Source organism: Oncorhynchus mykiss, chromosome 19 (genome assembly GCF_013265735.2).
Source record: "Oncorhynchus mykiss isolate Arlee chromosome 19, USDA_OmykA_1.1, whole genome shotgun sequence".
Lineage (NCBI taxonomy): Eukaryota > Metazoa > Chordata > Actinopteri > Salmoniformes > Salmonidae > Oncorhynchus > Oncorhynchus mykiss.
This window is the reverse complement of record NC_048583.1, coordinates 3117376-3142051: the sequence shown is the minus strand read 5'-3', so window position 1 is coordinate 3142051 and position 24676 is coordinate 3117376. Positions and strand designations below refer to the sequence as shown.

The 24676-nt window shown below is 50.3% G+C and overlaps 2 protein-coding genes across 3 annotated transcripts in view; both read right to left on the bottom strand.

Moving 5' to 3' along the window:
* Positions 1–2218: 2218 nt before the first annotated feature.
* LOC110511406 (D(1) dopamine receptor-like) lies at positions 2219–5404 on the bottom strand. Its single transcript, XM_036953932.1, has 3 exons — positions 4746–5404; positions 3588–4404; positions 2219–3242 (listed from the first exon to the last, which is right to left on the bottom strand). Exons 1-3 carry the CDS (start codon positions 5001–5003, stop codon positions 2605–2607), a joined length of 1713 nt encoding a protein of 570 aa, XP_036809827.1. The 5' UTR covers positions 5004–5404; the 3' UTR covers positions 2219–2604.
* A 7849-nt stretch (positions 5405–13253) lies between these two features.
* Positions 13254–24676, bottom strand: part of LOC110510463 (caspase-14) — a 23400-nt gene continuing 11977 nt past the window's right edge. The window contains exon 5 of one of the 2 annotated variants that reach the window (XM_036953929.1): positions 13254–13631. In XM_036953929.1, coding sequence (XP_036809824.1) covers positions 13597–13631 — 35 coding nt within the window. In that variant the 3' untranslated portion in view covers positions 13254–13596. Of the gene's footprint in view, positions 13632–22059; positions 24487–24676 lie in introns of those variants that run through there. The other variant, XM_036953928.1, reaches the window with a different exon arrangement.

The window sequence follows — 24676 nt, the reverse complement described above, 5'->3', positions numbered from 1 at the left end:
ATTACGAAAATAAATTGTGTGGAGAAACTCACAATTCAAGCCAGTCATTCATGAAGATTCAGTTTGTCCCTCTGTGCCAACCATGCATGAGGCAGGTCACACTAACCCTAATCAGGGATAGGATGTGATTGACAAATTAGTGATTTCTTGCTCGCATGAGAGAGGGATAAGAGGAGAGGGAGAGAGAAAGGGAGAGAAGAGTAGAGAGGACGTGTTTAAGAGGAGTGGAGTAGAGATGGGACAAGGGAGGGAGGGAGGGAGGAAGGGAGGGAGGGAGGGAGGGAGGGAGGGAGGGAGGGAGGGAGGGAGGGAGGGAGGGAGGGAGGGAGGGAGGGAGGGAGGGAGGGAGGGAGGGAGGGGAGAAGAAAATAAGTGAGAGAGAGATGGAGAGGAGGGAGGAAAATAAGTGGGTAAGAGATGGAGAGGAGGGAGAGGTGTGGAGAGAGAGAGAGAGAGAGAGGGAGCTCTGGCTGTGAGACTTTGTTACTGTATAATAGATGCTTGGAAATACCCAGGATGGACATCATCATCGTCACCGTGACATGACATCACACAAGATCCCCAGGGCCTGGAGAGATAATCCCTGATAATCTGAGAAATACAGAGGCTGTGTCCCAAAGGACACTATATAGAGAATAGAGTGCCACTGGATCCTGGACAAAAGTAGTGCACTACAGCCCTATAGGCCTTGGTTAAAAGTAGTGCACTAAAGCCCTATAGGCCTTGGTCACATGTAGTGCACTAAAGCCCTATAGGCCTTGGTCAAAAGTAGTGCACTAAAGCCCTATAGGCCTTGGTCAAAAGTAGTGCACTAAAGCCCTATAGGCCTTGGTCAAAAGTAGTGCACTAAAGCCCTATAGGCATTGGTCAAAAGTAGTGCACTACATAGGGAAGAGGGTGCCATTGCAGACGCAGACGGTGTCACACTTCCCCCACAAATAAAGTAGTGCACTACAGCCCTATAGGCCTTGGTCAAAAGTAGTGCACTACGTAGGGAAGAGGGTGCCATTGCAGACGCAGACGGTGTCACACTTCCCCCACATATAAAGTAGTGCACTACAGCCCTATAGGTCTTGGTCAAAAGTAGTGCACTACATAGGGAAGAGGGTACCATTGCAGACGCAGGCAGTGTCACACTTCCCCCACAAATAAAGCCCACAGGTCCAGAACAAATATGATGTTAATGACGGTGGAGAGACATGGCAGTAGAAATAGACATCTAGATCAGCTCAGGGAAGATCTTTTCTACTCTTCTAACATTCTATCCCCTTCGACAGACTTAGACCAATCAGGAGTTCATATTGACCTAATGATATTGACCTACACCAATCAGGAGTTGATATTGACCTAATGATATTGACCTACACCAATCAGGAGTTCATATTGACCTAATGATATTGACCTACACCAATCAGGAGTTCATATTGACCAAATGATGTTGACCTACACCAATCAGGAGTTGATATTGACCTAATGATATTGACCTACACCAATCAGGAGTTGATATTGACCTAATGATATTGACCTAATGATATTGACCTACACCAATCAGGAGTTGATATTGACCTAATGATATTGACCTACACCAATCAGGAGTTGATATTGACCTAATGATATTGACCTACACCAATCAGGAGTTGATATTGACCTAATGATATTGACCTACACCAATCAGGAGTTGATATTGACCTAATGATATTGACCTAATGATATTGACCTAATGATATTGACCTAATGATATTGACCTACACCAATCAGGAGTTGATATTGACCTAATGATATTGACCTAATGATATTGACCTAATGATATTGACCTAATGCAACGGCAGCCTAGAACAGTGTTTTTCAATGTGGTTGTTTACCATTACTATCATTACTATCATTACTATCATTACTATCATTACTACCATTACTATCATTACTATCATTACTATCATTACTATCATTACTACCATTACTATCATTACTATCATTACTATCATTACTATCATTACTATCATTACTATCATTACTACCATTACTATCATTACTATCATTACTATCATTACTATCATTACTATCATTACTATCATTACTACCATTACTATCATTACTATCATTACTATCATTACTATCATTACTATCATTACTGCCATTACTATCATTACTATCATTACTATCATTACTACCATTACTATCATTACTATCATTACTATCATTACTATCATTACTACCATTACTATCATTACTATCGTTACTATCATTACTATCATTACTATCATTACTATCATTACCATTACTATTAATATCCTTTTCTCCTTGAGGCACCACTTCCATAAAAACAGGTCAGATCAACAACATATTACAGAGCTTTTGTGGGTTCAGGAACGAGAGCTGGAGAAACCTTAGCCTAGAGCATTGGTGGGAAATGGCCCTGTTTCAATCAATCCTCAAATGCTTTTTCATCAAATTGTCCAATGAATGTTTTGGATAAACCTGTCATAGCTATTTCCTGGATGAATGTGATCCATGAACAGCTGAGACAGTACAAGTTGTGGATTCATTTGAAATGAAACGACTACAGACATCAACGGTACGGTCAGTTTGGCACAGTTTGAAAGTTAATCAGAAAGTTTGTGAGGGAATCATTTGAGTCCGTTGTCCCCGGTCCGCTGCTTCTCTTTTACAATCCTCCGCGGGACAGTCGCACTCCGCCTCTGGTTGTGTTATCGTCCCTCTACGGTTCGTTAACGTTGCCGGTGGCATCCTAGAGAGACCTGCCCCGCTGTCCCCTCTCCCTCTAACCGGGTCCACCTCACAGTCACACAGCGGCTCCTCTACAGCTCCTCTACGGTCCGTTAACGGTGTCGGTAGCACCCTCCCTCTAACCGGGTCGCGGATTACACCAGATGTGACACTACCTCTACCGGCGGCACAGCCGGTATCGTAAGCCACGCCCATCTCCGTTGCGAAGAGCGAGTTCTTCTTCTCCTTCCCGGCGGCGTCGTTGCTCGCCAAGACCACGCTCTCCACGCGCGTGGCACTCGTCGTCCAGCCGCCAAAGCACCCGTTGTCCCCACGGCAACCCAGCAAGCGGAGGAACGCCTCGCGGAACTCAGTGTTGAAGGCGTAGATAACGGGGTTTAAGGAAGAGTTGCTCCAACCGAACCACACGAAGACGTCGAAGGTGGTTTCACTGACACAGTACAGGTGGGAGGATTGGGACGAGGGGTCTGACACAGTTCTAGAGGCTGTACCTGGACCTGTGTGTGGGGGAACATGGGCATGAGAGTTAGACAAGGATCGCGTTTCTAGGGAGTCCTGCTCTCAGATCAGTGATATTTCATAAAGAGTTGTGTTCTGGCGCTTTAACAAAGAGTTCAAATATTGTCTGGACAGGAATGTAAAACTGTCATGTAAACTTATTTTAACTGAAGTGTTGTAAGAAGGTTCAGGAAGGTTGTTGTGCTCGGACCCAAAGGGGCTTCGAAAACACGTCCTCGATAAAAACTATTGAGGGGAATTACGTTGCCGACCTGAACGTTCTTTCAAGGTCGCAACTAATAATACCTTGACGTATTTGAGTTGAAAGGTCATAGTAGTCCTACCTGGGCAGAAGGGCATGGCACAGTTGAGGATGAAGAAGGGGGACCAGCAGAAGACGAAGACCCCCATGATGACAGACAGAGTCTTCAGAACCTTGGTTTCCTTCCTAATGGAGTACCTCAGGGCCCGGTGTTGAGGAGGAAGATCAGGGTGATGATGATGATGTTTCGGGGTCGTTTGGTGAAAGATGGAGCAACGGTGTTTAGAACGAAGAGGAGGATGACGATGGTGGAAAGCGTGCACGTGCCCATCTGCATCCACATCCACGTGCGGGTCCGAGCGGCAGTTCTGTGCGTGTTCTGCGGCTCGCTCCAGGGAGGATATCCTGCGTATCTGGACCTGGGCGATCCGGTAGATCCGTGTGTAGGTGACCACCATGATCGCCACGGGGATGTAGAAACTGATCAACGAGGAGGAGATGGCGTAGGTCCGACTCAGACTTGAGTCACAGTTCCAGCCGTTCACCTCCTCCGAGGCCCTGCGGAGTTGATACACCCCACTGACGTTAAACCAGGTAACGTCCCGGTTAAATTCGTCACCGCTCCCGGCGTTTCCGGTGATCGCAGCCCGGTGCCAGTGGAGTTGAACGGGCACAAATGATATCATCACGGAGACCGTCCAGGTCACGCCGACCATGACGAAGGCCACGCGGCGGTTCATTCTCCTCTCGTAACGGAATGGGCTGGATATCGCCCAGTAGCGGTCCACACTGATCATGCACAGATTCAAGATGGACGCCGTGGAACACATGATGTCGCTCGCCACCCAGGTGTCACAGAACGCACCGAAGGGCCAGAACCCCGCCACCTCTGCCGCCGCCTTGGAGAGAGAGAGAGTGAGAGTGAGAGTGAGAGAGAGAGAGAGAGAGAGTAAGAGAGAGAGAGAGTAAGAGAGAGAGAGAGAGTAAGAGATAGAGAGAGAGAGAGAGAGAGAGAGAGAGAGAGAGAGGGACAGTAAGAGAGAGAGAAAAAGAGAGAGAGACAGAGTAAGAGAGGGAGAGAAAGAGACAGAGTAAGAGAGAAAGAGAAAGAACGTCAATCCACAATAATACAACTGACACAACAAATTACAGACACTGAAATCCGTATCCTAGGCAGTCATATCTGTTATCAATCCATTTTCAATCAATGAAATATAACCCATCGATTATAAGACGTTACCTTCCACGGCATCACGAGCAGCGCCACGAGGAGGTCCGACAGCGCCAGGGACACGATGAAGATGTTGGTGACTTTGGCGCGCAGGTGCCGGTAACGCAGAACCGCCGCGCACACCGTGAAGTTACCCAGTAACGTCCAGAGGATGAGCAGTGAGAGGACGCAGCCGACGAGCGCGCGAGTGGCGGGTAAATCCGCGTGTGGCTCGGGCAGATGAGGCTCGCTCTGGTTCTCTGCCAGGCGGTGGCTGGCGTTATGCATGGCCTCGTCCCTTCCACCGTCAGATGTTCAGCGGTGGGAAAAGTGTGTCAATCAAACACACTGAGAAAATAGCTCACGAGACTCCATATCGTATCCCGCTGTTCCCATTCATGTGAGAGGCGAAAAAATAGTCCTCCGTTGGTGTATTTTTTATTTTTATTAATCCAATATTTATTTCTCCACTCTTTCCATTATATCTCTCTCTCCCTGTCTATCCCTCTCGGTTCCAATCTCTCGCTCCGTCTGTGCTGTAAACCTGTAAATGTAAACCGGTATCTGTGTCACTCAAACCGCGATGTGCGGCTGGGCTGTTTCTTCCTCGAGCTGAATGAGAAACTATCTGTGATGTTCTCTCTCTCTCTCTCTCTCTCTCTCTCTCTCTCTCTCTCTCTCTCTCTCTCTCTCTCTCTGTCTCTCGCTCTCTCTCTCGCTCTCTCTCTCTCTCTCTCTCTCTGTCTCTCGCTCTCTCTCTCTCTTTGTCTCTCTCTCTCTCTCTCTCTCTCTCTCTGTCTCTCGCTCTCTCTCTCGCTCTCTCTCTCTCTGTCTCTCTCTCTCTCTCTCTCTCTCTCTCTGTCTCTCTCGCTCTCTCTCTCTCTCTCTCTGTCTCTCTCGCTCTCTCTCTCTCTCTCTCTCTCTCTCTCTCTGTCTCTCTCGCTCTCTCTGCGCGCTCTTCGGTGTTTTGCTTTTAGAAACCACGTGCGCCAACAGCTGGAGATAATCGCTTTTACAGAACCAACAGAACGCATGAGGACAGAGATAGAGAGACAGACAGACAGACAGACAGACAGACAGACAGACAGACAGACAGACGGACGGACAGACAGACAAATAGTGTGATATGCATCTCTTCTTAAATTTTTTAATTTGCATATTAAGTATCCATAACAACGTATTAGTAGCATATAAACCAAATTTACATTTCAATGTTGTACATTTATAAATGTTGTGGCCAAACCATCCAGTAAGTCCATTTGTTCATAATTTAGAGATTGACACCAGGCTGCACTATCCATTTCTAAATTCAAAGATTAGGATTATTGTCATTTCCCATAGGCCTTTAAACCACAGTCCAGAGTGCATGATTTTATTGTGCAGAAATAAATCATAAGCCTAGTCGGGCGTGGTTGTTCTAGCTCTACTGTCTGCTGTCATAGAGAAGTGGCTCTGTCCATGGTGCTGAATCCACTGTAACTGAAACCTCCACCACTCGGAACAACAATGTAAACACTACATATTATGCCTTGGTCCCATGTTAAATGAGCTGAAATAAAAAATAAAAAAACATCACAGACATTTTCCATTTGCAGAAACAAAAAGAAGCTTATTTCTCTTAAATGTTATGTATAAATTTCAATACATCCCTGTTGGTGAACATTTCTCCTTTGCCAAGATAATCCACCCACCTGATAGATGGCCAAGATAATCCGCCCACCTGATAGATGGCCAAGATAATCCACCCACCTGATAGATGGCCAAGATAATCCACCCACCTGATAGATGGCCAAGATAATCCACCCACCTGATAGATGGCCAAGATAATCCACCCACCTGATATATGGCCAAGATAATCCACCCACCTGATAAATGGCCAAGATAATCCACCCACCTGATAGATGGCCAAGATAATCCACCCACCTGATAGATGGCCAAGATAATCCACCCACCTGATAGATGGCCAAGATAATCCACCCACCTGATAGATGGCCAAGATAATCCACCCACCTGATAGATGGCCAAAATAATCCACCCACCTGATAGATGGCCAAGATAATCCACCCACCTGATAGATGGCCAAGATAATCCACCCACCTGATAGATGGCCAAGATAATCCACCCACCTGATAGATGGCCAAGATAATCCACCCATCTGATAGATGGCCAAGATAATCCACCCACCTGATAGATAGCCAAGATAATCCACCCACCTGATAGATGGCCAAGATAATCCACCCACCTGATAGATGGCCAAGATAATCCACCCACCTGATAGATGGCCAAGATAATCCACCCACCTGATAGATGGCCAAGATAATCCACCCACCTGATAGATGGCCAAGATAATCCACCCACCTGATAGATGGCCAAGATAATCCACCCACCTGATAGATATCACGAAGCTGATTAAACAGCATGGTCATTACACAGGTGCACCTTGTGCTGGGGACAATAGAAAGCTACTCTAAAATGTGCCGTTTTGTCACACAACACAATGCCACAGATGTCTCAAGTTTTTAGGGAGTGTGCAATTGGCATGCTGACTGCAGGAATGTCTACCAGAGATGTTGAATGTTAATTTCTATACCATAAGTTGACTCCAATGTGGTTTTAAAGAATTTGGCGGTCCAACCGGCCTTACAACCTCAGACCACGTTTAACCACGCCAGCCTAGGACCTCCACATCCGTCTTTTTAACCTGAGGGATTGTGGGTGGGCCTGGGGGTGGGCCTGGCTGCTAAGTGGGTGGGCCTCTGCCCTCCAAAGCCCACCCATGGGGACACCCCTGTCCAGTCATGTGAAATCTAGATAGATAGATTATAGATTAGAGCCTAAGAAATGTATTTAAATTGACTGATTTCCTGTTGTCATCTGTTACTCAGTAAAATCATTGAATTTGTTGCATGTTGCGTTTATATTTTTTGATCTGTGTGTAAAGAGGATCGAAGTCGCTGAACTAATCAGTTGGTCGATAGAACTATGGCCACAGCCAGTTGTTTTAATGCGCTTCGAAATTCATCTCATTCAGTCAGTCAGTCAGCCAGTCAGTCAGTCAATCAGACAGTCAGCCAGTTAGTCAGTCAGTCAGTCAGTCAGTCAGTGAGTACGTCAGTCAGCCAGTCAGTCAGCCAGTCAGTCAGTCAGTCAGCCAGTTAGTCAGTCAGTCAGCCAGCCAGTCAGTCAGTCAATCAGTCAGTCAGCCAGTCAGTCAGTCAGCCAGTCAGCCAGTCAGCCAGTCAGTCAGCCAGCCAGCCAGCCAGCCAGCCAGTCAGCCAGTCAGCCAGCCAGTCAGCCAGTCAGTCAGTCAGCCAGTCAGCCAGTCAGCCAGCCAGTAAGCCAGCCAGTCAGTCAGTCAGTCAGTCAGCCAGTTAGTCAGTCAGTCAGTCAGTCAGTCAGTGAGTACGTCAGTCAGTCAGCCAGTCAGTCAGCCAGTCAGCCAGTCAGCCAGTCAGTCAGTCAGTCAGTCAGTGAGTACGTCAGTCAGTCAGCCAGTCAGCCAGCCAGTCAGTCAGCCAGTCAGCCAGTCAGCCAGCCAGTCAGTCAGTCAGTCAGTCAGCCAGTCAGTCAGTCAGTCAGTCAGTTAGCCAGTCAGTCAGTTAGCCAGTCAGTCAGCCAGCCAGTCAGCCAGCCAGTCAATCAGTCAGTCAGTCAGCCAGTCAGTCAGCCAGTCAGTCAGTCAGTTAGCCAGTCAGTCAGCCAGCCAGTCAGCCAGCCAGTCAGCCAGTCAGTCAATCAGTCAGTCAGTCAGTCAGTCAGTCAGTCCGTCAGTCAGTCAGCCAGTCAGCCAGTCAGCCAGCCAGCCAGCCAGTAAGCCAGCCAGTCAGTCAGTCAGTCAGTTAGCCAGCCAGTCAGCCAGTCAGCCAGCCAGTCAGTCAGTCAGCCAGCCAGCCAGTTAGCCAGCCAGTCAGTCAGTCAGTGAGTACGTCAGCCAGCCAGTCAGCCAGCCAGCCAGTCAGCCAATCAGTCAGCCAGTCATCCAGTCAGCCAGTCAGTCAGCCAGTCAGCCAACCAGCCAGTCAGTCAGCCAGCCAGCCAGCCAGCCAGCCAGCCAGCCAGCCAGCCAGTCAGTCAGTCAGTCAGTCAGTCAGCCAGTTAGTCAGTCAGTTAGCCAGTCAGTCAGCCAGCCAGTCAGCCAGCCAGCCAGTCAGTCAATCAGTGAGTCAGTCAGCCAGTCAGTCAGCCAGTCAGTCAGTCAGTTAGTCAGTCAGTTAGCCAGTCAGTCAGCCAGCCAGTCAGCCAGCCAGTCAGCCAGTCAGTCAGTCAATCAGTCAGTCAGTCAGTCAGTCAGTCAGCCAGTCAGCCAGTCAGCCAGCCAGTCAGTCAGCCAGTCAGTCAGTCAGTCAGTTAGCCAGCCAGTCAGTCAATCAGTCAGTCAGTCAGCCAGTCAGTCAGCCAGTCAGTCAGTCAGTTAGTCAGTCAGTTAGCCAGTCAGTCAGCCAGCCAGTCAGCCAGCCAGTCAGTCAGTCAATCAGTCAGTCAGTCAGTCCGTCAGTCAGCCAGTCAGCCAGTCAGTCTGTCAGTCAGCCAGTCAGCCAGCCAGTCAGCCAGTCAGTCAGTCAATCATCCAGTCAGCCAGTCAGTCAGCCAGTCAGCCAACCAGCCAGTCAGTCAGCCAGCCAGCCAGCCAGCCAGCCAGCCAGCCAGCCAGCCAGCCAGTCAGTCAGTGAGTACGTCAGCCAGCCAGTCACTCAGCCAGCCAGCCAGTCAGCCAGTCAGCCAGTCAGCCAGCCAGTCAGTCAGTCAGTCAGTCAGTCAGCCAGTTAGTCAGTCAGTTAGCCAGTCAGTCAGCCAGCCAGTCAGCCAGCCAGCCAGTCAGTCAATCAGTCAGTCAGTCAGCCAGTCAGTCAGCCAGTCAGTCAGTCAGTTAGTCAGTCAGTTAGCCAGTCAGTCAGCCAGCCAGTCAGCCAGCCAGTCAGCCAGTCAGTCAGTCAATCAGTCAGTCAGTCAGTCAGTCAGCCAGTCAGCCAGTCAGCCAGCCAGTCAGTCAGCCAGTCAGTCAGTCAGTCAGTTAGCCAGCCAGTCAGTCAATCAGTCAGTCAGTCAGCCAGTCAGTCAGCCGGTCAGTTAGCCAGCCAGTCAGTCAATCAGTCAGTCAGTCAGTCAGCCAGTCAGCCAGTCAGCCAGCCAGTCAGTCAGTCAGTCAGTCAGTCAGTTAGCCAGCCAGTCAGTCAATCAGTCAGTCAGTCAGTCAGCCAGTCAGCCAGTCAGCCAGCCAGTCAGTCAGCCAGTCAGTCAGTCAGTCAGTTAGCCAGCCAGTCAGTCAATCAGTCAGTCAGTCAGCCAGTCAATCAGTCAGTCAGTCAGTCCGTCAGTCAGCCAGTCAGCCAGTCAGTCCATCAGTCAGCCAGTCAGCCAGCCAGTCAGCCAGTCAGTCAGTCAATCAGTCAGTCCGTCAGTCAGCCAGCCAGCCAGCCAGCCAGTCAGCCAGTCAGTCAGTCAGTGAATACGTCAGCCAGCCAGTCAGCCAGTCAGTCAGTCTGTGAGTACGTCAGCCAGCCAGCCAGCCAGTCAGTCAGCCAGTCAGTCAGCCAGCCAGCCAGCCAGCCAGCCAGCCAGCCAGCCAGCCAGTCAGTCAGTCAGTCAGTTAGCCAGTCAGTCAGCCAGCCAGCCAGCCAGCCAGCCAGCCAGTCAGTCAGTCAGTCAGTCAGTTAGCCAGTCAGTCAGCCAGCCAGTCAGTCAGTCAGTCAGTCAGTCAGTCAGCCAGCCAGCCAGCCAGCCAGCCAGCCAGCCAGCCAGTCAGTCAGTCAGTCAGTCAGCCAGCCAGTCAGTCAGCCAGCCAGTCAGTCAGTCAGTCAGTTAGCCAGTCAGTCAGCCAGCCAGTCAGTCAGTCAGTCAGCCAGCCAGCCAGCCAGCCAGTCAGTCAGTCAGTCAGTCAGTTAGCCAGTCAGTCAGCCAGCCAGTCAGTCAGTCAGTCAGTCAGTCAGTCAGTCAGTCAGCCAGCCAGCCAGCCAGCCAGCCAGCCAGCCAGTCAGTCAGTCAGTCAGCCAGCCAGTCAGTCAGCCAGCCAGTCAGTCAGCCAGTCAGTCAGCCAGCCAGTCAGCCAGTCAGTTAGCCAGTCAGTCAGCCAGCCAGTCAGTCAGCCAGTCAGTCAGCCAGTCAGTCAGCCAGCCAGTCAGCCAGTCAGTCAGTCAGTCAGTCAGTCAGTCAGCCAGCCAGCCAGCCAGCCAGCCAGCCAGCCAGTCAGTCAGTCAGCCAGCCAGTCAGTCAGCCAGCCAGTCAGTCAGCCAGTCAGTCAGCCAGCCAGTCAGCCAGTCAGTTAGCCAGTCAGTCAGCCAGCCAGTCAGTCAGCCAGTCAGTCAGCCAGTCAGTCAGCCAGCCAGTCAGCCAGTCAGTCAGTCAGTCAGTCAGTCAGTCAGTCAGCCAGCCAGCCAGCCAGCCAGCCAGCCAGCCAGTCAGTCAGTCAGTCAGCCAGCCAGTCAGTCAGCCAGCCAGTCAGTCAGCCAGTCAGTCAGCCAGCCAGTCAGCCAGTCAGTTAGCCAGTCAGTCAGCCAGCCAGTCAGTCAGCCAGTCAGTCAGCCAGTCAGTCAGCCAGCCAGTCAGCCAGTCAGTCAGTCAGTCAGTCAGTTGGTCAGCCAGTCAGCCAGTCAGTCAGCCAGCCCGTCAGCCAGTCAGTCAGTCAGTCAGTCAGTTAGCCAGTCAGTCAGCCAGCCAGTCAGCCAGTCAGTTAGCCAGCCAGCCAGCCAGCCAGTCAGTCAGTCAGTCAGTCAGTTAGCCAGTCAGTCAGCCAGCCAGTCAGCCAGTCAGTTAGCCAGTCAGTCAGCCAGCCAGTCAGCCAGTCAGTCAGTCAGTCAGTCAGCCAGCCAGTAAGCCAGCCAGCCAGTCAGCCAGCCAGCCAGTCAGTCAGTCAGTCAGTCAGTTAGCCAGTCAGTCAGCCAGTCAGTCAGTCAGTCAGTCAGTCAGTTGGTCAGTCAGCCAGCCAGTCAGCCAGTCAGTCAGCCAGCCAGTCAGTCAGTCAGTCAGTCAGTTGGTCAGTCAGCCAGTCCGAGACGTATTGTCTGTTTGTCTCCGCGGTAACAGAGTAGTTCCAGTGGATCCGTTAAAGAGACCAGCCGTTTCCTCACGTAAGCCTTTAAAGCTGTGCCAGTTCGCAGTCACATGTTAGCAGAATTAAAGAACTCCCACCCCTCCTGTTCGCCCCATCTGTCCCGATCCCCGAGAGAGAGGGGGGAGGGAGAGGGGGAGGGAGGGAGAGGGGGAGGGAGGGAGAGGGGGAGGGAAAGAGCGCTAGACATTGAGAGAGAGAGCCTTAGAGAGGCAGACAGAGGGGAAGTAGAGAGAGAGAGAGAGAGAGAGAGAGAGAGAGAGAGAGAGAGAGAGAGGCAGAGAGAGAGAGAGAGAGAGAGCGAGGCAGAGAGAGAGAGAGAGCGAGGCCGAGAGAGAGAGAGAGCGAGGCAGAGAGAGAGAGAGCGAGGCAGAGAGAGAGAGAGAGAGAGAGAGAGAGAGAGAGAGAGAGGCAGAGCGAGGGGAAGTAGAGAGAGAGAGAGAGAGGGGCAGAGAGAGGGGAAGTAGAGAGAGAGGGACATAGAGAGAGAGAGGGCAGAGAGAGAGAGAGAGAGAGGCAGAGCGAGGGGAAGTAGAGAGAGAGAGAGAGAGGGGCAGAGAGAGGGGAAGTAAAGAAAGAGAGGGACAGAGAGAGAGAGAGGGGCAGAGAGAGGGGAAGTAGAGAGAGAGAGAGAGAGAGAGAGAGAGGGGAAGTAGAGATAGAGAGAGAGAGGCAGAGAGAGGGGAAGTAGAGAGAGAGAGAGAGAGAGAGGCAGAGAGAGGGGAAGTAGAGAGAGAGAGGGACAGAGAGAGAGAGGGGCAGAGAGAGGGGAAGTAGAGAGAGAGAGAGAGAGACAGAGCGAGGGGAAGTAGAGAGAGAAGGGGGCGGGTCATATGACTCCTAGAATGATTACATAATGTTCTTTCCTCCTCTATGGTGTTGTTATATACTTATCCATCCATCCGATGATGTGATTGAAGTGACTGTTCTGTGTGTGACAACCAGTCTTTATCACAAGATTTGAATAATCATATTTGGTTTTATCATTAAACGTCATTATTTGTAAAAAAATACAGAAATGAGTACAGACAGGTGCAGTACAACGGTTTTAAGGAAGTGACATATTAAAACAACTCATGTTTGACTTCCAGTAAAGTCCTGAACAGACGTCATGGATGAAAAACTTAAATACAAATTATGAGAAGAATTCAAAGATCTAAAAATGGCCCCAATCTAAACCTGAACATGGCAGCTATCAGTCGATCAAAGGCCTGTTGGCTGGATTATACCGGATTATCATTCAGGAACACTGATTTAATCTGTATCAAGTTAGAGAGAGAGAGAGAGAGAGAAAGAGAGAGAGAGAGAGAGAGAGAGAGAGAGAGAGAGAGAGAGAGAGAGTTGCAGAGTGTTTGAGAGAGAGAGAGAAAGAGAAAGAGGAGGGGTGAGATAGTGGGGGGAAGGGGGAAAGGGGGAGAGCGGGAGAGAGGGGGGTAGTAGAGAGAAGAAAGGGATAGAGAGAGGGGGAGAGGGGGAAGAGCGAGAGGGGGGAGAATAGCCCCAGGTGTAAAATAGTATATAATGTTTACCTCTCAGAAAGTATGGAGCTGTTAAGACGACTAGAACAAGGCTGTCCATTATCTCTGTATCTGTTTATTATGGCCATTCTAATGAAAACTATTCTAATTATATCCCACAGGAACGTCCATTTAAATGATTATTCCATATGATTGCCACCAACAGAATGTTAAACATGTGGGGAATTCAGCAATCTCAGCTCGGTACATTTCGATGAGAAGAGACAGAATCACTAAATCATTTATTCTGGCGTTGCCTCCGTGTAGCTTGTTCCTGGTCACAGGTTCAGGAGTGGTTAAAAACATCTCAACACTCACTTCAAATGAACGTTACCAATGGCAGTGTTGGGCGATCTGGAACGACATAGTCAGTCAACAAATAATATAATAATACTGGTAGGAAAGGTGTTCATCTTTAGCTCACAATCTGTGGATAATATACGATTAGAAAGGTAAACAAATTCATTTAAAACATCACAGAACAGTTTGTAAAATGTATGGAAACCAAACGTGGTCTGTGGTGATAGGTGGGTTGGGCTGAGAGGTTGAGGTGTGGTCTGTGGTGATAGGTGGGTTGGGCTGAGAGGTTGAGGTGTGGTCTGTGGTGATAGGTGGGTTGGGCTGAGAGGTTGAGGGGTGGTCTGTGGTGATAGGTGGGTTGGGCTGAGAGGTTGAGGGGTGGTCTGTGGTGATAGGTGGGTTGGGCTGAGAGGTTGAGGGGTGGTCTGTGGTGATAGGTGGGTTGGGCTGAGAGGTTGAGGGGTGGTCTGTGGTGATAGGTGGGTTGGGCAGAGAGGTTGAGGGGTGGTCTGTGGTGATAGGTGGGTTGGGCTGAGAGGTTGAGGGGTGGTCTGTGGTGATAGGTGGGTTGGGCTGAGAGGTTGAGGGGTGGTCTGTGGTGATAGGTGGGTTGGGCTGAGAGGTTGAGGGGTGGTCTGTGGTGATAGGTGGGTTGGGAAGAGAGGTTGAGGGGTGGTCTGTGGTGATAGGTGGGTTGGGCTGAGAGGTTGAGGGGTGGTCTGTGGTGATAGGTGGGTTGGGCTGAGAGGTTGAGGGGTGGTCTGTGGTGATAGGTGGGTTGGGCTGAGAGGTTGAGGGGTGGTCTGTGGTGATAGGTGGGTTGGGCAGAGAGGTTGAGGGGTGATCTGTGGTGATAGGTGGGTTGGGCTGAGAGGTTGAGGGGTGGTCTGTGGTGATAGGTGGGTTGGGCTGAGAGGTTGAGGGGTGGTCTGTGGTGATAGGTGGGTTGGGCTGAGAGGTTGAGGGGTGGTCTGTGGTGATAGGTGGGTTGGGCTGAGAGGTTGAGGGGTGGTCTGTGGTGATAGGTGGGTTGGGTTGAGAGGTTGAGGGGTGGTCTGTGGTGATAGGTGGGTTGGGCTGAGAGGTTGAGGGGTGGTCTGTGGTGATAGGTGGGTTGGGCTGAGAGGTTGAGGGGTGGTCTGTGGTGATAGGTGGGATGGGCTGAGAGGTTGAGGGGTGGTCTGTGGTGATAGGTGGGTTGGGCTGAGAGGTTGAGGGGTGGTCTGTGGTGATAGGTGGGTTGGGCTGAGAGGTTGAGGGGTGGTCTGTGGTGATAGGTGGGTTGGGCTGAGAGGTTGAGGGGTGGTCTGTGGTGATAGGTGGGTTGGGCTGAGAGGTTGAGGTGTGGTCTGTGGTGATAGGTGGGTTGGGCTGAGAGGTTGAGGGGTGGTCTGTGGTGATAGGTGGGTTGGGAAGAGAGGTTGAGGGGTGGTCTGTGGTGATAGGTGGGTTGGGCTGAGAGGTTGAGGCGTGGTCTGTGGTGATAGGTGGGTTGGGCTGAGAGGTTGAGGGGTGGTCTGTGGTGATAGGTGGGTTGGGCTGAGAGGTTGAGGGGTGGTCTGTGGTGATAGGTTGGTTGGGCTGAGAGGTTGAGTGGTGGTCTGTGGTGATAGGTGGGTTGGGCAGAGAGGTTGAGGGGTGGTCTGTGGTGATAGGTGGGTTGGGCAGAGAGGTTGAGGGGTGGTCTGTGGTGATAGGTGGGTTGGGCTGAGAGGTTGAGGGGTGGTCTGTGGTGATAGGTGGGTTGGGCTGAGAGGTTGAGGGGTGGTCTGTGGTTATAGGTGGGTTGGGCTGAGAGGTTGAGGGGTGGTCTGTGGTGATAGGTTGGTTGGGCTGAGAGGTTGAGGCGTGGTCTGTGGTGATAGGTGGGTTGGGCTGAGAGGTTGAGGGGTGGTCTGTGGTGATAGGTGGGTTGGGCTGAGAGGTTGAGTGGTGGTCTGTGGTGATAGGTGGGTTGGGCTGAGAGGTTGAGGGGTGGTCTGTGGTGATAGGTGGGTTGGGCTGAGAGGTTGAGGGGTGGTCTGTGGTTATAGGTGGGTTGGGCAGAGAGGTTGAGGGGTGGTCTGTGGTGATAGGTGGGTTGGGCTGAGAGGTTGAGGGGTGGTCTGTGGTGATAGGTGGGTTGGGCTGAGAGGTTGAGGGGTGGTCTGTGGTGATAGGTGGGTTGGGCTGAGAGGTTGAGGGGTGGTCTGTGGTGATAGGTTGGTTGGGCTGAGAGGTTGAGTGGTGGTCTGTGGTGATAGGTGGGTTGGGCAGAGAGGTTGAGGGGTGGTCTGTGGTGATAGGTGGGTTGGGCTGAGAGGTTGAGTGGTGGTCTGTGGTGATAGGTGGGTTGGGCTGAGAGGTTGAGGGGTGGTCTGTGGTGATAGGTGGGTTGGGCTGAGAGGTTGAGGGGTGATCTGTGGTGATAGGTGGGTTGGGCTGAGAGGTTGAGGGGTGGTCTGTGGTGATAGGTGGGTTGGGCTGAGAGGTTGAGGGGTGGTCTGTGGTGATAGGTGGGTTGGGCAGAGAGGTTGAGGGGTGGTCTGTGGTGATAGGTGGGTTGGGCTGAGAGGTTGAGGGGTGGTCTGTGGTGATAGGTGGGTTGGGCTGAGAGGTTGAGGGGTGGTCTGTGGTGATAGGTGGGTTGGGCTGAGAGGTTGAGGGGTGGTCTGTGGTGATAGGTGGGTTGGGCTGAGAGGTTGAGGGGTGGTCTGTGGTGATAGGTGGGTTGGGCTGAGAGGTTGAGGGGTGGTCTGTGGTGATAGGTGGGTTGGGCTGAGAGGTTGAGTGGTGGTCTGTGGTGAGAGGTGGGTTGGGCTGAGAGGTTGAGGGGTGGTCTGTGGTGATAGGTGGGTTGGGCTGAGAGGTTGAGGGGTGATCTGTGGTGATAGGTGGGTTGGGCTGAGAGGTTGAGGGGTGGTCTGTGGTGATAGGTGGGTTGGGCTGAGAGGTTGAGGGGTGGTCTGTGGTGATAGGTGGGTTGGGCTGAGAGGTTGAGGGGTGGTCTGTGGTGATAGGTGGGTTGGGCTGAGAGGTTGAGGGGTGGTCTGTGGTGATAGGTGGGTTGGGCTGAGAGGTTGAGGGGTGGTCTGTGGTGATAGGTGGGTTGGGCAGAGAGGTTGAGGGGTGGTCTGTGGTGATAGGTGGGTTTGGCTGAGAGGTTGAGGCGTGGTCTGTGGCGATAGGTGGGTTGGGCTGAGAGGTTGAGGGGTGGTCTGTGGTGATAGGTGGGTTGGGCTGAGAGGTTGAGGGGTGGTCTGTGGTGATAGGTTGGTTGGGCTGAGAGGTTGAGTGGTGGTCTGTGGTGATAGGTGGGTTGGGCAGAGAGGTTGAGGGGTGGTCTGTGGTGATAGGTGGGTTGGGCTGAGAGGTTGAGGGGTGGTCTGTGGTGATAGGTGGGTTGGGCTGAGAGGTTGAGGGGTGGTCTGTGGTGATAGGTGGGTTGGGCTGAGAGGTTGAGTGGTGGTCTGTGGTGATAGGTGGGTTGGGCAGAGAGGTTGAGGGGTGGTCTGTGGTGATAGGTGGGTTGGGCTGAGAGGTTGAGGGGTGGTCTGTGGTGATAGGTGGGTTGGGCTGAGAGGTTGAGGGGTGGTCTGTGGTGATAGGTGGGTTGGGCTGAGAGGTTGAGGGGTGGTCTGTGGTGATAGGTGGGTTTGGCTGAGAGGTTGAGGCGTGGTCTGTGGCGATAGGTGGGTTGGGCTGAGAGGTTGAGGGGTGGTCTGTGGTGATAGGTGGGTTGGGCTGAGAGGTTGAGGGGTGGTCTGTGGTGATAGGTTGGTTGGGCTGAGAGGTTGAGTGGTGGTCTGTGGTGATAGGTGGGTTGGGCAGAGAGGTTGAGGGGTGGTCTGTGGTGATAGGTGGGTTGGGCTGAGAGGTTGAGGGGTGGTCTGTGGTGATAGGTGGGTTGGGCTGAGAGGTTGAGGGGTGGTCTGTGGTGATAGGTTGGTTGGGCTGAGAGGTTGAGTGGTGGTCTGTGGTGATAGGTGGGTTGGGCAGAGAGGTTGAGGGGTGGTCTGTGGTGATAGGTGGGTTGGGCTGAGAGGTTGAGTGGTGGTCTGTGGTGATAGGTGGGTTGGGCTGAGAGGTTGAGGGGTGGTCTGTGGTGATAGGTGGGTTGGGCTGAGAGGTTGAGGGGTGATCTGTGGTGATAGGTGGGTTGGGCTGAGAGGTTGAGGGGTGGTCTGTGGTGATAGGTGGGTTGGGCTGAGAGGTTGAGGGGTGGTCTGTGGTGATAGGTGGGTTGGGCTGAGAGGTTGAGTGGTGGTCTGTGGTGATAGGTGGGTTGGGCAGAGAGGTTGAGGGTTGATCTGTGGTGATAGGTGGGTTGGGCTGAGAGGTTGAGGGGTGGTCTGTGGTGATAGGTGGGTTGGGCTGAGAGGTTGAGGGGTGGTCTGTGGTGATAGGTGGGTTGGGCTGAGAGGTTGAAGGGTGGTCTGTGGTGATAGGTGGGTTGGGCTGAGAGGTTGAGGGGTGGTCTGTGGTGATAGGTGGGTTGGGCTGAGAGGTTGAGGGGTGATCTGTTGTGATAGGTGGGTTGGGCTGAGAGGTTGAGGGGTGGTCTGTGGTGATAGGTGGGTTGGGCTGAGAGGTTGAGGGGTGGTCTGTGGTGATAGGTGGGTTGGGCAGAGAGGTTGAGGGGTGGTCTGTGGTGATAGGTGGGTTGGGCTGAGAGGTTGAGGGGTGGTCTGTGGTGATAGGTGGGTTGGCCTGAGAGGTTGAGGGGTGGTCTGTGGTGATAGGTGGGTTGGGCTGAGAGGTTGAGGGGTGGTCTGTGGTGATAGGTGGGTTGGGCTGAGAGGTTGAGGGGTGGTCTGTGGTGATAGGTGGGATGGGCTGAGAGTGGCCGAGGGGCGGGATTAAAGAGCTGAGGTCTATGGTGATAGGTGGGATGGGCTGAGGGGCGGGATTAAAGACGCGTGGTAATTAATGGACTTCTGGTGTACTACAACGCAGTGACGCTGTCCGTCTAATCGAGGTGTTAAACCTGCATTGAGCAGACACCAGTCACTCATTATGTCAGCTGTCAGCACAGTGATTGGTCTGTGACTCATTACAACGTCAGCTGTCAGCACAGTGATTGGTCTGTGATTCATTACAACTTCAGCTGTCAGCACAGTGATTGGTCTGTGACTCATTATGTCAGCTGTCAGCACAGTGATTGGTCTGTGATTCATTACAACTTTAGCTGTCAGCACAGTGATTGGTCTGTGACTCATTATGTCAGCTGTAAGCACAGGGATTGGTCTGTGACTCATTATGTCAACTGTCAGCACAGTGATTGGTCTGTGACTCATTATGTCAGCTGTAAGCACAGTGATTGGTCTGTGACTCATTATGTCAGCTGTAAGCACAGGGATTGGTCTGTGACTCATTATGTCAGCTGTCAGCACAGTGATTGGTCTGTGACTCATTATGTCAGCTGTCAGCACAGGGATTGGTCTGTGACTCATTATGTCAGCTGTCAGCACAGTGATTGGTCTGTGACTCATTATGTCAGCTGTAAGCACAGTGATTGGTCTGTGACTCATTATGTCAGCTGTAAGCACAGGGATTGGTCTGTGACTCATTATGTCAGCTGTCAGCACAGTGATTGGTCTGTGACTCATTATGTCAGCTGTCAGCACAGGGATTGGTCTGTGACTCATTATGTCAGCTGTCAGCACAGTGATTGGTCTGTGACTCATTATGTCAGCTGTCAGCACAGTGATTGGTCTGTGACTCATTATGTCAGCTGTAAGCACAGTGATTGGTCTGTGACTCATTATATCAGCTGTCAGCACAGTGATTGGTCTGTGACTCATTATGTCAGCTGTCAGCACAGTGATTGGTCTGTGACTCATTATGTCAGCTGTAAGCACAGTGATTGGTCTGTGACTCATTATGTCAGCTGTAAGCACAGGGTTTGGTCTGTGACTCATTATGTCAGCTGTCAGCACAGGGATTGGTCTGTGACTCATTATGTCAGCTGTAAGCACAGTGATTGGTCTGTGACTCATTATGTCAGCTGTAAGCACAGTGATTGGTCTGTGACTCATTATGTCAGCTGTCAGCACAGTGATTGGTCTGTGACTCATTATGTCAGCTGTAAGCACAGTGATTGGTCTGTGACTCATTATGTCAGCTGTAAGCACAGTGATTGGTCTGTGACTCATTATGTCAGCTGTCAGCACAGTGATTGGTCTGTGACTCATTATGTCAGCTGTCCAACACAGGGATTGGTCTGTGACTCATTATGTCAGCTGTCAGCACAGTGATTGGTCTGTGACTCATTATGTCAGCTGTCCAACACAGTGATTGGTCTGTGACTCATTATGTCAGCTGTAAGCACAGTGATTGGTCTGTGACTCATTATGTCAGCTGTCCAACACAGGGATTGGTCTGTGACTCATTATGTCAGCTGTCAGCACAGTGATTGGTCTGTGACTCATTATGTCAGCTGTCCAACACAGTGATTGGTCTGTGACTCATTATGTCAGCTGTCAGCACAGGGATTCGTCTGTGACTCATTATGTCAGCTGTAAGCACAGTGATTGGTCTGTGACTCATTATGTCAGCTGTAAGCACAGTGATTGGTCTGTGACTCATTATGTCAGCATTATGTCAGCTGTAAGCACAGTGATTGGTCTGTGACTCATTATGTCAGCTGTCAGCACAGTGATTGGTCTGTGACTCATTATGTCAGCTGTCCAACACAGGGATTGGTCTGTGACTCATTATGTCAGCTGTCAGCACAGTGATTGGTCTGTGACTCATTATGTCAGCTGTCCAACACAGTGATTGGTCTGTGACTCATTATGTCAGCTGTAAGCACAGTGATTGGTCTGTGACTCATTATGTCAGCTGTCCAACACAGGGATTGGTCTGTGACTCATTATGTCAGCTGTCAGCACAGTGATTGGTCTGTGACTCATTATGTCAGCTGTCCAACACAGTGATTGGTCTGTGACTCATTATGTCAGCTGTCAGCACAGTGATTGGTCTGTGACTCATTATGTCAGCTGTCCAACACAGTGATTGGTCTGTGACTCATTATGTCAGCTGTAAGCACAGTGATTGGTCTGTGACTCATTATGTCAGCTGTCCAACACAGGGATTGGTCTGTGACTCATTATGTCAGCTGTCAGCACAGTGATTGGTCTGTGATTCATTATGTCAGCTGTCAGCACAGTGATTGGTCTGTGATTCATTATGTCAGCTGTCAGCACAGTGATTGGTCTGTGACTCATTATGTCAGCTGTCAGCACAGTGATTGGTCTGTGACTCATTATGTCAGCTGTCAGCACAGGGATTGGTCTGTGACTCATTATGTCAGCTGTCAGCACAGTGATTGGTCTGTGACTCATTATGTCAGCTGTCAGCACAGTGATTGGTCTGTGACCAAGAGAAAGTGGTTTTAGTTTAATTCTATTAAATTATTTAGTATTTTTTCATGTTCTAAATGATAATGATATCCTAGATTCTCTTCATATGTGCTATTGCACAGCTGAGTTTCACAAGCGCAGGGAAATCCATCCTTTGTCTGGATGGGCCAGAACATTAGTCACGTCACTCCCTATGCAAATGTGGAGTCGGAAACCTGAACATGTGCTATAAATTGGTCAAACTTCAAACCATACTGCCACACCATCTGTCTATTGTTGATCACTTCAGCCTCTATAGAGCAGGAAAGGTACGACATGAGCTGCTGCTGCCCTCTAGTGGTGAGAGGTGTAGAGAGCAGGATGGATCTGTGGTCCTCTAGTGGTGGGAGGTGTAGAGAGCAGGATGGAGCTGCTGCTGTCCTCTAGTGGTGGGAGGTGTAGAGAGCGGGAAGGATCTGCTGCTGTCCTCTAGTGGTGGGATGTTTAGAGAGCAGGAAGGATCTGCTGCTGTCCTCTAGTGGTGGGAGGGGTAGAGAGCAGGAAGGATCTGCTGCTGTCCTCTAGTGGTGGGATGTTTAGAGAGCAGGAAGGATCTGCTGCTGCCCTCTAGTGGTGGGAGGTGTAGAGAGCAGGAAGGCTCTGCTGCTGTCCTCTAGTGGTGGGAGGTTTAGAGAGCAGGAAGGATCTGCTGCTGTCCTCTAGTGGTGGGAGGTGTAGAGAGCAGGAAGGAGCTGTTGCTGTCCTCTTGTGGTGGGAGGTGTAAAGAGCAGGAAGGAGCTGCAGCTGTCCTCTAGTGGTGAGAGGTGTAGAGAACAGGAAGAAGCTGTTTCTGTCCTCTAGTGGTGAGAGGTGTAGAGAGCAGGAAGGATCTGCTGTCCTCTAGTGGTTGGAGGAGTGCAGTGCAGGGTGATTGTGCCAATACAACCTAATGCAAAATCTACAGAACACAGTTGAATGCCTTGCTCTTCCTGTTCAACTGGCGCTAGTTCCTCACTGTTTCTTAATGAAACTTCACCCTTACAGAACTATATGGAGAAAATATGTTCCATTTCTTGGTGAGTCCTCTTTTAAAATGACATTGAATTTGCTTTTGCTGAAGTACCAAAGTTTTAGACACAAAGGAAGACAGAATGGACAGATCATGTGAAAGCTTTTTATTTCTCTATAGTGTCGAGAAGAAAACATTCAAATATAACAACAATGACATTTTTCACCAAAAAAAAGGGTATTAAATGGTTGCAACTTAACAGTTTAAGTCAGTGGTCACCAACTGGTCTCCAAGGCAACACCAAACACTTCTTTAAAAAAAACACAGATAAACCAGAGACAGTATGAAGACTAATACTGCTTCTCCAATAGAAATCCCCGATCGCACTTGTTTGCAACGTCATGGCGACGTCATGGCGACGTCGGCTAGCTAAGCTCACGCATAGGAACAGGTCATCGGGTCTAACGGCCGTCTGGCACTGAACTGAGCATGTGCAGACCGGCGATTCAAAAGCACTCCTTTCGATATAACGTTGTTTTTTGACGAAAAAAATGAAAAGGTTTCAGTTTGCCACTTTCACAAGGTTCTAGTAAAGACACGTTCAACCACTGAAGACATTGGCTCAAATCTGAGGATGTTCCTTTAGATCGGGAGAAAACGTACAACTAAAGGAAAGACTTTTCACTTCTCTCATTGACTTGTCAAACCCCCTCCGGTTCTGGTCTGTTTCATCTGTTTCACAAGTGTTGACGGAAGTCTCCCGATGTTGCACCTCTGGGTTTAGAAACTCTGTGGATAAAGCGCTATATTATATATTTTTTGGGTTTGACACTGTTGGCGTTTAGGTGCACTTGATTCAGCAGCCTTAGCGCCAGGGAAGGCAAAGTGTTCCCATTTTGAACCATTTCATGTGTCTGAAGGTAAAACTCCGCCTACCCGGCAGGCCCAGAGAACAAATCAAGTGCACCTATAGGCCTACCGCTGACCAATCACTGTGTCTGCACAGTTTCCTCGAGCCGTAGACTATAGACCGAAGCCTCGAAAAGCAACGTTTACACTGTGAGATTTCAAAAAACGTTTAAAACCACGACTAGAGAGACTCACTGAAGACAGAGACTCACTGAAGACAGAGACTCACTGAAGACAGAGACTCACTGAAGACAGAGACTCACTGAAGACAGAGACTCACTGAAGACAGAGACTCACTGAAGACAGAGACTCACTGAAGACAGAGACTCACTGAAGAAGAGCTGCTGTTTTTATGAGGAAGTTCATGTTTGCTGTTATTCACGACTGTCAACACACATTCATAAGCCAGAAAATGCACCTTCTTCCTACTTCCACTGACGCTACAACCAGCACTGCAGCTGCTATGAAGGAGTAGGAAAGTGATCCCATAAACTTGCCTTGTTATTATTAGAGGCTCGTCTTTTTAATATGGAGGAATATTTCACTTCCTCTGGTCACAGGAGTAACATCATGAATTGGTGCACGAGGCAGAAATAACGCTCTTGAGTTTCACCATCAGCTGTGTCCCATTTTCTAAAGGGAGGGAGGGAGAGTAGAGAGACGGTGAGTCAGATGAGAAGCAGCCTCTTCCCTCCCTCCCCTCAGACTGACCGTCATATGCAGGCCATCAGTCCAGTAAAACAGAAATGACCACGCTCACTCAGCTGTGTCCCCTTTTCTAAAGGTTAGGGAGGGAGAGCAGAGAGACGGTGAGTCAGGTGAGAGGCAGCCTCTTCCCTCCCTCCCTTCAGACTGACCGTCATATGCAGGCCATCAGTCCAGTAAAACAGAAATGACTACGCTCACTCAGCTGTGTCCCCTTTTCTAAAGGTTAGGGAGGGAGAGCAGAGAGACGGTGAGTCAGGTGAGAGGCAGCCTCTTCCCTCCCTCCCCTCAGACTGCAGGCCATCAGTCCAGTAAAACAGAAATGACCACGCTCACTCAGCTGTGTCTCACGTGTCATAGAACACGTGTCGTTATTAACAGCGGCGTTATATATATATACCTACACATTTATCATATCATACTTCAAAATGGTCTGTGAAGAACAGCATTGGCAGGGCAATTCCAAGCACAGCCAATATGCAGTGATAATGTATTGTGCCTTGCCTACTGCACAAACCCCAATGCTCCAGTCCTGTCTTTAATTGGTTCATGTTAAGGCTCAAGTTTTTTTTTTTAAGTTGTGTTTTTAAAACAACCATCTGTGTGGTAGATTAAAGGTTGGTGACCACCGAAGAATCTGTACATTTATTTGACTATTGGTTTAAGAATTTCTTAAAATGCCCAAAGAAATGGAGGAATATTACAGTGGGAAGACCTTGTAGACAAATAGAGCAAGGAAATAACATGTAACAAGTAATGCTGAGAACAGGAAGCTCAAATAAATCTACTTCCTTCCCTTCTGTTCAATAGTTTTAACACCAGATTCATTTGAACTTCTCAAGTAAAGGGTTTTCCTGAGGGTGGATTCCATTGTCATAATTATTTTACGACGTTCCGTTCTCTGAGTCGGCTTCCCTTCATCGACTGTGACATCTACGGGTGTTGCCACCATCTTTGCGTTGGCCTGCGGGTTCACAAATTGAAGTATGATCACTACATACAGGCTGGAAATCATATGTTGCCGTGTTTGTGGTTTTCCCGAACTGAGTTTACGGGGAAGCGTCTTTGATTTGCATAATGTTGTTCCAGATTGTTTTTTGGTGTTGTTTGTAAACATTGGAGGAATCAAATCTTCCATGTTGAGTTTAAGAAAG